Source organism: Poromitra crassiceps, assembly GCF_964638095.1.
Source record: "Poromitra crassiceps genome assembly, chromosome: 7".
NCBI lineage: Eukaryota > Metazoa > Chordata > Actinopteri > Beryciformes > Melamphaidae > Poromitra > Poromitra crassiceps.
The window spans coordinates 5,973,361-5,985,139 of NC_139628.1; the positions used below are offsets into that span (position 1 = coordinate 5,973,361).

At 44.6% G+C, this 11,779-nt stretch overlaps 1 protein-coding gene across 1 annotated transcript; it reads right to left on the minus strand.

Annotated features, from left to right (window-relative positions):
- Window positions 1-2,754: 2,754 nt before the first annotated feature.
- LOC310780290 (NLR family CARD domain-containing protein 3-like) lies at window positions 2,755-9,887 on the minus strand (the record flags this gene model as incomplete). The annotated part of the gene is made up of 4 exons (XM_083640849.1): window positions 2,755-2,761; window positions 6,752-6,925; window positions 7,315-7,488; window positions 8,131-9,887. The coding sequence occupies 4 exons, from the start codon at window positions 9,885-9,887 to the stop codon at window positions 2,755-2,757; spliced, it is 2,112 nt and encodes a 703-aa protein (XP_083496975.1).
- Window positions 9,888-11,779: the final 1,892 nt, after the last annotated feature.

Consider the following 11,779-nt stretch of genomic DNA (forward strand, 5'->3'; position numbering starts at 1 on the left):
ACCATCACCCCAGCCACCCACTCCACCCTCTCTGCCTGCCTCAGCGACATAAAAACCTGGATGCAAAAGAACTTTCTCAAACTAAACTGCAATAAATCCGAAATACTCATCATTGGCCCCAAGTCCCTCACCCGCTCTGCTCAGAACTTCTCCCTCACCATCGACGGCTCCATCATCACCCCCTCCACCCATGTCCGCAACCTCGGTCTCATCCTCGATCCCACCCTCTCCCTCCTCCCCCATGCAAATCATATCACCAAAACTGCTTTCTTTCACCTCCGGAACATTGCCCGCCTCCGCCCCTCCCTATCCCTCCCCGCTGCTGAAACTCTCATCCATGCCCTCATCACATCCAGACTTGATTACTGCAATAGCATCCTCTACGGTTCCCCCCACAAAATCATCAACAAACTCCAATACGTCCAGAACTCCGCTGCCCGCCTCCTCACCTCCACCCGCCGCCGAGACCACATCACTCCCGTCCTCCATAACCTCCACTGGCTCCCAGTCAAATACAGGATTAACTACAAAATTCTACTCATCACGTACAAAGCCCTCAACAACCTGGCCCCCCCCTACCTCTCTGATCTCCTCCCCCGCCACGTCCCTACCCGTAGCCTCAGGTCCGGAGACACCAACTGCTTGACGATCCCCAGGACCAAGCTCCGGACCTGGGGCGACAGGGCCTTCTCAGTTGCCGCACCCACCCTCTGGAACACTCTCCCCAGCCTCATCCGTCAATCTCAGTCCATAACATCCTTCAAACAGGCCCTCAAGACCCACCTCTTCAACCTCGCCTTCTCCTCCTAACCTCACTCCACTCTACCTACTGTCTCCACCTTTCATGAATGTTTCTAAATTAAAGTATTTATTTCTGTGTTTCCTGTAAAGCGACTTTGAGTATCTAGAAAAGCGCTATATAAGATAAATGTATTATTATTATTATAGGATCAAGGCTGCAGGAGGTGGCACGTTTAGACATGACAAGCTTAAGGACCTCTTCGGGGGAGAGGGGAGAGAAGGAGGTAAGTCCTGTAGCAGGGGTCAGAGAGTTGGAGTCGGGAGTGTTGCAGCTATTGACTGGAGGGGGTAAGGAAGAGCTGATGTCATCTACCTTCTTAGTAAAGAAGGTTCCAAAATCATCAGCAGAGAGGGAGGATGGTGGGGGAGGTGAGGGAGGGTTGAGGAGAGAGGAGAAGGTTGAAAATAGTTTGCTGGGGTTTGAGACAGAGGACTGGATTTCAGAAATAAAGGAGGTTTTTGCTGTTGAGACAGCACATGTAAAGTTAGAGTGGATAAGGTGGTAAGCAGAGAGATCCCTAGGGTTCTGTGTTTTTCTCCATTTCCTCTCAGCTGCCCGAAGCTCTGTTCGATGAGTTCGCAGAGATTCAGACAACCAAGGAGCAGGGGGAGAGAATCGAGGAGGTTTCGAGGTGAGAGGGCAGAGAGAGTCAAGAGCAGAGGAGAGAGAGGATAAAAGAGTAGTGGAAACCTCTTGAGTGGATAGGAGAGAGAATTGAATAAAGTAACGTTAACGCTACATTATGTCAGACTGTTCTCACCCCATGCCAAAGCCCCCGCCTCGGCCATGAGAGGCTCAGAGCACTGCTGCTGCTCATGCGCGCGCCCCGGCGGCCCGGAGCTTGGGTCTCGTGCATGAGCATACCAGAGGCGAGGCGGCCATCAGCGCCTGACTGGCCGGGAGAGAGTGCTTCCAAGTCGGACTGATAATATAAAGAACATCATTTGAGCTTATCCAGGTAAGATATTAATAAAGTAATGACACATTCAGCGGGAAACTAACTATAATTAAGACATGTGCCAACTTTGACGACGTTTGGTTCAGTATTTTAAGAGCAAACAGGTTTTTTTAACTTCCTGAAAAGTTGCTGTTTTGGAGATTCGAGGTCCTGGCGCGACAGCGACGATATGTTAAGGTGGAAATAAGGTCTGGTCTTGTAATATGCAGTTGTGTGCTGGTAGCATGGAGGGGGGTGTTTCCAGGATGCTGGAATACACCGTTAAGCCTTCTTGAGGTGTCGTGGGCCTAACTTAACGAAACATCGGTGAACGAAGGTGCCCACTTGAAAACCCCAATGACATGCTTCATACTGCTGTTGGCTAGGGTAGGTAACTGGTGATTTGTGTCTTGTTTATTCGTTTGTTAGCCTGTTAGCTTGTTTTATTCTGGATTGGGCTTAATGTGTTTTTCCTCGGATTTTGGCACAAGGGATAGTAACATCTTGTCCTGTGTATTAATTAATAATGGGGTGTAAAAAACAGGAATTTTCTTTAATGCCTTTTCTCCAGTGAGCATCTTCCCAGGACCCAAAGCTTCCAGACGGGGAACGTGGGGAAAGGGAGACAGATGAGGCCAGGGAAAAGACATCATCATCATTATCGTCCTCTGCTGCTGTCGTAAGGGGAGCTGGTGGAGCAAGGTCGACTTGCGGGACTGCCGCGGGGGCGATGCTCGCAGTTTCAGCTTCGTCAAGCTCGGATTTTGGCACGAGGAATAGTAACATCTTGTCCTGTGTATTAATTAATACTAAAGCTTAGGCTAGTGAGTGTTGTGAATAGTGCAGCTGACAACTAGGGAAAGACCTAGTGACAGCATGGAAAGACAGCTGACAGGAGGGATTAGACCCCACCGGGGCTGCAATGGGTTAGCTGCTCATTGTGGCAGTAGCCAAGGCCAATAGGCCATTGGTTACACCCAAACTTGCTATGAAACGGAATTATGTAAAAACACCCCTAGAGTCTGCGAGAGCGGGGGCGGAAGATGACTCACCTATGGTTGACAGGGTTATTGACTCTGGAACGGACTTGACTATGAGTAGGGAAAACATGTCAGTGGAAGCCACTAGTTCAGATCTAGATGGGAAGAAGCGTCAGGTTTGCTTGTGTGGCTGGCAGAAGGTAACAACTTTAAAGGGCCTTAGAATCCATCAAGGCAGGAAGAGGTGCTTGGTAGAGGGAACACAGGGACCCCGCATTGATAATTATTTCTTAAGAAGTTTATCAAGTCAGTCGGGTGAAGTCCAGCGACAGGACGTAACCCACAGCTCGCAGGACATCAGCACCCCTGATGTTGAGGCAGGTCCTAGCACTGAGGAAGGCAGAGAGGCCAGCCAGCCAAAGAGGGAGAAGATTAGTGGTCAGAGGCCTAGAGTTAAGTGGCCAGGTGCAGCGGAAAGTAAGAAGTGAGAAGATATCAATAGTGATTTGGTTAGGGTGTTAGAGAAGCTTAAAGGAACTGCTGAGAGTAAGTTGGAGAAAATGGGAGATCTTATTTATGATTATGGTAAAGAAAGGTTTGGCGTCTTTGAGAAAATGAAGAAACTAGAGGGTGAGGTAGTTAAATATAGGCGCCAACAAGAGATAGATACTTATCCAGGAGAGAAGACAGCTTAAGAGGCAGTGGAGGAAAGCTACAGAGGTTGAGAAGGAAGGCATTGATTGCTTGCAGTCAGATGTGAGGGAGCGGTTGGCAGTTTTAAGAAGAGCAGAGAGCATTAGGAAAAATAGGAAAAAGAAAGAGAGAGCTAGAATAGCATTCTATAAGGATCCATTTAGATTTGTGAAGTCATTGTTTAGTAAGGAGAAGAATGGTAGCCTTATGGTACCTAAGCAGAAGCTTGAGGAGTATTTGGAGGAGGTTCACAAAGATAGGGAAAGGTTTAGAGAGATGACAGTCCCCGCTGATATTCCACCTATTGGTGAAATAGAGAGCCAGTGTGATGATAGCCCACCAAGGTGGAAAGAAGTTCAAGAAGTAGTGAGACGTGCAAGGGCCTCTTCAGCCCCGGGTCCTAATGGAGTCCCCTACCAGCTGTATAAGAGTGCTCCAGATGTGTTGCAGTTTCTATGGAAGCTGATGAAGGGAGTCTGGAAGAAGCAGGTTATTCCTAAGGCGTGGCGCAGAGCAAGGGGAATCTTCATTCCTAAAGAAAGGGACTCGTTAGAGATAAGTCAGTTTAGACCTTAATGTTGAAGGGAAGGTTTTCTTCAGTGTTGTGGCACAGAGGCTGTCTAGTTACCTAGAGAATAATAGGCTAATAGATACTTCGGTGCAAAAGGCTGGAATTCCCGGCTTCTCAGGGTGCTTAGAGCACACCAGCATGATCTGGCACCAAATCCAGTCAGCTAGGCATGAGAAGAGAGACCTGCATGTAGTATTCTTGGACCTGGCTAATGCTTTCGGGTCAGTGCCGCATAGTCTGTTATCGGAGGCTTTTGATTTATTTCGAGTGCCAGCCAGGTAGTATAAAGAGCTTAGTTAAAGCCTACTTCTTAGATATTCAACTCTGCTTTACCACAGCAGAGTACACTACAGCTTGACAGCAGCTGGAGATAGGCATTATGGCAGGGTGTACAATTTCCCCATTAGCTTTTACCATGGCAATGAGGATCATTATTAGGGCTTCAAAATGGGTAGTGGGTGGAGAAAGGCTGCAGGGAGGGCTGTGGCTCCCTCCAATTAGGGCATACTGTGGAGTCTCGTCAGCCTACCCCGCAGCAGGTGAGGGCGGGAGGACGGCCAGCCACCACATGTCAGAGCCGGGGTTTCCCAACAGAAACGCTGTCTAGGCCGCGTCATCGATGATAGGTATTTCCGTAATTATCTCTTGAATCAGTGGGACCGCTAACAGCCGTGCGCTGTCAGGCACGGCTCACCCGGCTGAGATAGATCCCTAATCAACGCACCTATTACTTGGTCACCGGTGTGACTGGGGGTGCCTGGCTGTTCGTGCCATGCACGAGTGCACCCCTTACCCCCCCACCTATCCCAAGCTACAGCACCTCGTGCTGTAGCTCATTTTTTAGCTCCTTTTTTCATTCATTATATTCTTAAAATGCTTCAACAACAGTGACACCTGTAGGGCACTGATGGAAAGGAGAGCTCCATGCAGACAGTAGTCTGGCCCGGCCCTCAGGGGTTTGGTACAAAAACATTACCCCTGAGGGTAATTATTTCTTTGGTAATTTATCTAATGCAAATATATGATTGGTTGAAAAACACTCGCAATTCACAGGGAACAGTGAAATTATGTGTTTTTCAACCAATCATTTTTATCTGAAGCCTAAACCGCCCTTACCAATCAATATCGGGGGAGTGGTGGCCCAATGGTTAGAGAAGTGAGCTTGTGACCGGCAGGTCGTCGGTTCAATCCCCGGGACCGGCAGGATAAATCTGGGTGGGGAAAGTGAGAAGGCAGCGCTTGCCCCTCCCTCATTACCACCACTGAGGTGCCCTTGAGCAAGGCCCTTAACCCAAACTGCTCCAGTGGAGCTGATCAGTGGCCAGCAGATCAGACTGTGGTTGTACTGGTCAGCTTCCAGGTATGAATGTGTGTGTGAATGTGAACAGGGCACTCCTGAAAAAGAGAGCATTGCTCTCAGTGAGACTCCCCCTGTATAAATAAAGGTAAAAAAAAAACCAAAAAAACCCAACAACAATCAATTAATTTATTCAACCAAATTTGTTGTTGATTGGATAGATTGCTAAGATTAACATTGTATTGTCCAATGATGAATGCGTCTGAAAATCTTGTGGAATCCAGCTCCATTGCCTACTAGGAGGTGATGACCTCCACTTTGCTCTGACCACCTGGCAGTAGGCTAATAGATAGATTTACAGACAGTAGCACCATATTATACTTTCCCCTTTCTCTTTTCCTATTTTTTTTTATCAAGCAGTAAGTTAGCTCACAAGCCAGACAGTCGTTGCATTGTATTGTGCGAGCGGCCCAACATGACTTTCTACAACGCGAGTTTAGAGAGGGCGGCGTGGTACACATGGAGGCTGAAATCTCAACAAAGCAAACACTGGGATACTGCAACGTCATCGGCTGTACGCGCACCGGTTACAGACGGCATGGATGTGCAAGTAAGTCAATTAAGTTCAAGTTAAATTCTGTGTGCAAATGGTCCACCAAGCAGCGCTATTTCTTTTGTATTAATGTTTCATGCTGCATAGCCTGTCAAAATGCAAATAAAAACGGCAACCTTAAACTCCCACATTTTTAAACTGAATTTGGCCAGTACAACAATGGCTGACAGGGAGCTCCCTTTTAAAGCTAGAGTGATGATCTTTATACCATATGAAAGTAGAAGAAACAAGGAATCGATTTGGACCAAGCATGTCAACCTAGCATGTTGGGAAGAGGGGGGGGGGGGGGGGTAAATAATGCTTCAAAGCTGATGGTAACTTTCCCCTCCATGCAATTGAATGGAACTAAATGAGTATGTTGGTAAATGTGCAAAAAATCACCAGCTTCTCACAGCAGTTGTAGCCTATAAGCCAGTGGTTTTCAAAGGGGGTCCCCAGCAAAAAGGGGGGATAATCTATTTTCACTATAATTCCTTCCATAATTAACACAATCTAAGCTAGTGTAGAAGTGAGTAAATAAGCTAATAATAACCATAAGAGCACAAATAATTGACAACAATCTCGAAATAAATATTCAGTATTTACTCTGAGAAATTAAATGAGAAAAGGACCAATTATTGATGGTTAAAACTGAATAATGACATCACAACAGTCTAATCCTAATGCGAAATTAAACTGAGATATTTCTCTAAATCTGTCTTAAAACTGCAAAAGAAAAGAAAAAAAAGAAAAAAAATTAGTAACTAACCTCCCTTGCTTTCAAGCTCACCTGCCGCCACTGATGTACAGTAAACATAGTCAGGGTGACAGAGAATGTGTGTGACTCTCAGCCTTCTAGCAGATATTGCCTCTCCATACCTGAGAGAGTCCAGTTTCCAGTGTGGATCCTCCAGTCCAGCAGAAAGCAGTGTCACTCCTGACGCTCCTGGATGATTGTAGCTCAGGTCCAGCTTTCTCAGATGGGAGGGGTTGGAGCTCAGAGCTGAGGCCAGAGAAGCACAGCCTTCCTCTGAGACCATACAGGCTGACAGCCTACACACACACACACACAGACACACACACACACACACACACACACACACACACACACACACACACACACACACACACACACACACACCAAAGCAAGCTATATGTTCGATATCTTTATGTATACAGCTGTAAAATAGTTGCACAATACAGTCAAATTCATCCTTGCAATCCTTGCATCAACTGATGATGCAAGGAGAGGAAATGGTGAAATATCATCATGGAAAGTAATTGACAGGAGTTACAAAAGAGTGCTACATGTTGACATCAAAACTTTTCAAAATTAAGCAGAAAAAAATCCAACACAGTTCAGGTCAGCACAGACCTTAGTTCGGAGAAATGTGTCAATTCAATTGAAAAAAGGGGAAAAGGAAAAAGTGAATGGATATTACCTGAGAGTCTCCAGTCTGCAGTGTGGACTCTCCAGTCCAGCACAGAGGAGCTTCACTCCTGAGTCATGCAAGTCATTGTTACTCAGGTCCAGCTCTCTCAGACTAGAGGACTGGCTGCTGAGAACTGAGGCCAGAGCTTCACAGCTTCTCTCTGACAGATTGCAGTCACTCAGCCTGAAGGAGAACAAGACCAGGCAAGCCTAGTTAAGCCGGACCCAGACTGCTGTCCACTGTTGTGCAAGTTCACATAAAAGCTAGCCCAAAGTTCAGTTCACACAGCTTTAAATGAAGTAGTTCACGCTCATAGTTCACAATTTTGAAAATTGTACTAATGGCAGGGTAAATCTGGGTGGGGAAAGTGGAAAGCATTACCACCACTGAGGTGCCCTTGAGCAAGGCCCTTCACCCCAAATGCTCCTGTGGCGAGCAGATCAGACTTGTACTGGTCAGCTTGCAGGTATGAATGTATGTGTGAGTGTGAGCTCCTGAACGATCACAAACCTTTTAGACCACAGCACTCTCTCGATCCCCCGCCCCCCCAAGCAACACACATAATATGTCACTGTTATATGTCACCTAATTCATATCCCTATGACCCCTCCCCCCAAACACCCCACATAGGTCCCTAGTCAATAACCCTACACACCCCTCAAATCCCGGCTCTCTAGCACGTACCTATCCCTATGGCCAAGACCCACACATGTCTGTTTCAACAATGGGGAATCAGTGAGTGAGTGTCTGGCAATTAGTGATAGAGACAAACAAGAGCATTGATTTTCTCCTTGTTTCAATCTATCCAGTTTTCTAAGCACTTACACAGATTTATTGGAGGCCTTGATCACTGGCAGCAGCCTCAGAAGAGCCTCCTCTGAAGCAGAGTATTTCTTCAGGTCAAACACGTCTAACTCTTCTTCTGATGACAGTAAGATGAAGACCAAAGCCGACCAATGAGCAGGGGAGAGTTTGCCTGTGGAGAGAGTTCCTGATGTCAGGGACTGTTGGATCTCCTCCACTAGAGAATGGTCATTCAGCTCATTCAGACAATGGAACAGATTGATGCTTCTCTCTGGAGACATATTCTTCTTTATCTTCTCCTTGATGTACTGGACTGTTTTCTGATTGGTCTGTGAGCTACTTGCTCTCTGTGTCAGCAGGCCTCGTAGGAGTTTCTGATTGGTCTGCAGTGAAAGGCCCATGAGGAAGCGCAGGAACAAGTCCAGGTGTCCATTTTGGCTCTCTAAGGCCTTGTCCACAGCACTCTGGTAGACATTTGGTTTAGATTTGACTCCTAACTTCAGAGACCACAGGGATTTTGATTGTGGTTCTGACAGCAGATTGACACCAGAATCGATGAATGAGACCATGACATGAACAGCAGCCAGAAATTCCTGAAGGCTCAGATGGACAAAGCAGAACACCTTGTCCCCCCACCCACCACGCTCCTCTTTAAATATCTGTGTGAACACTCCTGAGTACTTTGAGGCTGATGTGATATCAAAGCCACACTCTTTCAGGTCTTCTTCATAGAAGATCAGATTGCCTTTCTCCAGCTGCTCAAAAGCCAGTTTTCCCAGAGAGAGAATCATCTTCTTATTCTCTGGTGTCCAGTGTGAATCTTTCTCAGTTTTCCCATGAAACTTGACGTTCTGCCGTTTTGTCTGAATCACCAGGAAGTGGATGTACATCTCAGTCAGGGTCTTGGGAAGGTCTTCTCTCTTATTGCTATTCACCACAGACTCCAGAACATTAGCAATCATGTGGCAGAAGACTGGGATGTGGCACATGATGTGGAGGGTTCGTGAGGTCCTGATGTGGGAGATGATTCTGTTGGCCTGCTCCTCATCTGTGAATCTCTTCCTGAAGTACTCCTCCTTTTGTAGGTCATTGAAGCCTCTCACCTCTGTCACCACGTCAACATACTCATCAGGGATCTGATTGGCTGCTGCAGGTCGGGTGGTTATCCATATGCGAGCTTTGGGAAGCAAATTCCCCCTGATTAGGCTTGTCAGCAGCACGTCCAGTGACGCTGACTCTGTAACATCAGTCAGGATCTCGTTCTTCTGGAAGTTTAGAGGAAGTCGACACTCATCCAGACCGTCAAAAATTAACGCAACGTTAAACTTGTCAAACCTGTAGATTCCGGCTTCTTTGGTCTTAGGAAAGAAGTGATGAATAAGCTCCACCAAGCTGCACACTCTATCTTTCTGCAGGTTCAGCTCTCTGAAAGTGAATGGAAATGTGAACTCTATATCCTCGTTGGCTATGTCTTCAGCCCAGTCCAGAGTAAACTTCTTTGTTAAGACTGTTTTCCCAATGCCAGCCACTCCCTGTGTCATCACTGTTTTGGTTGGTTTATCTCTTCCAGATAACTGTTTAAAGATGTCTTGACATTTGATTGGTGTTTCTGGTCTCTGGCTTCTGGATGCTGCTTCAATCTGTGTGATCTCATGTTCATCATTGACACCTCCACTCTCTCCCACTGTCATGGCAAGCTCCGTGTAGATCTGATTCCCAAGTGTCGGGTTTCCTGCTTTAGCAATCCCCTCAAACAAACACTGAAATTTCTCCTTCATATTACATTTGTGTTGACGTTGACACTCTGCAGACGTTTCTAAATGAATAAACAACAGAGTAAATCAATGAGAGGCAAGTAAAGAGTAATGCAATCATTTACTGATAATTTACACATTCCCAACTCAACGGACTCTATTCAGCTCATTACTGCTGGGTGGACAACAGGTCCTGACTGGTGTAAGGTATAAGGTAGCTGTTGTTGAGTCGGTTATTATTACACAACCAGGAGTTTCATGCAACCAATCGGATTCCACACTGTGCTGATTCCAATAAAGCTCTGGTTGTGTTTAATCAAACAGCTAGCTCTGCCCTGCAAAGCTAAAAGGGGGTAACTCGCCAGAGTGTAGAACTGAGATAAATGACTTTAAAGTTTTGTTGTTGTCCAGCCAAATGTATTGTAGGAAGAAAACTGGAAATGTGTTAATTATTTGTTTATTTAATGTAGTTATTTATCTACATAATTTTTTTTAGCTCAAACTTGACCTTTGACCCTTATTTGGAAGTTACCTTACTCTGGCTTTGCATTGTCTGCAAAATAATAAGGGGTGATGCCAAGCAAAAAGACAGTAACTTCAATTTGATCCTTCACTTGGTTGCTTATCACTATATAAAACCAGTATATATGATAATAATGATAACATAGACATAAAGTCTCATGTTCATGACACAATTACGCTTAATATAATATACGTATAAATATAATATAACTAGATTATCAGGCCGCTACACATCCTTCAAGCCTAGTTTGGTGGGAGTCTTGTTGGCCCGTTGTGTTTCTGTGTGTTGGCGCCTCGGGGGTTAATGTCATATGAGCTGGCTCCTCGGGGGTTGATGTCGTATGAGCTGGCACATCTGGGGTTAATTTCATATGAGTGGCACCTCGGGGGTTAATGTTGTATGAGCTGGCATACGGAAGAGGCATATATACACATATATGGACATACATCCGACACAAGGTCCACATATATGTCACATACATGTACATGTATGCACTTTGCATACAAACCCACCTGAGATATATGCATATATATGTGAGGATCATATATGTGATCCAAATATAAATTGACATATATGATCATATAGGCAATTAACATATATGAGTACTCCCATACATGTGATCATATATGCTCATGTAAGTAATGGACATATAGGATTATTCTAGCATATGTTTAGATACATGTACATATAAGCAATTAACATATAAGAATATTTCTACATATTTCCGCATATATGCAAATACAAGCAACACACATATATGTTATTCTCTTGCATATCAATATATGTGTGCATATGAGCATTAAACATATATGATTATTATTACGTATGTCAACATATATGCTCATATAATCAATTAACATATGCGGATGTTCGCATACATGTAATCATATATGTTTGTGTAAGCATTGAACATATAGGGTTAAACTTACATATGTCTACACATATGTGCATATCAGCAATTAACATATAAGAATGTACTTACATATGTAAGCATGTATGCTCATATAAGCAATTAACATATATGAGTATTCTCATACATGTGATCATATATGTTAATGCAAGTAATGGACATACAGGGTTATTCTTGCATATGTTTAGATATATGTACATATAAGCAATTAACATATAAGAATATTTCTACATATTTCCGCATATATGCAAATGCAAGCAACACACATATATGTTATTCTCTTGCATATCAAAATATGTGTGCATATGAGCATTAAACATATATGATTATTATTACGTATGTCAACATATATGCTCATATAATCAATTCACATATGCGGATGTTCGCATACATGTAATCATATATGTTTGTGTAAGCATTGAACATATAGGGTTAAACTTACATATGCCTACATATATGTGCATATCAGCAATTACCATATAA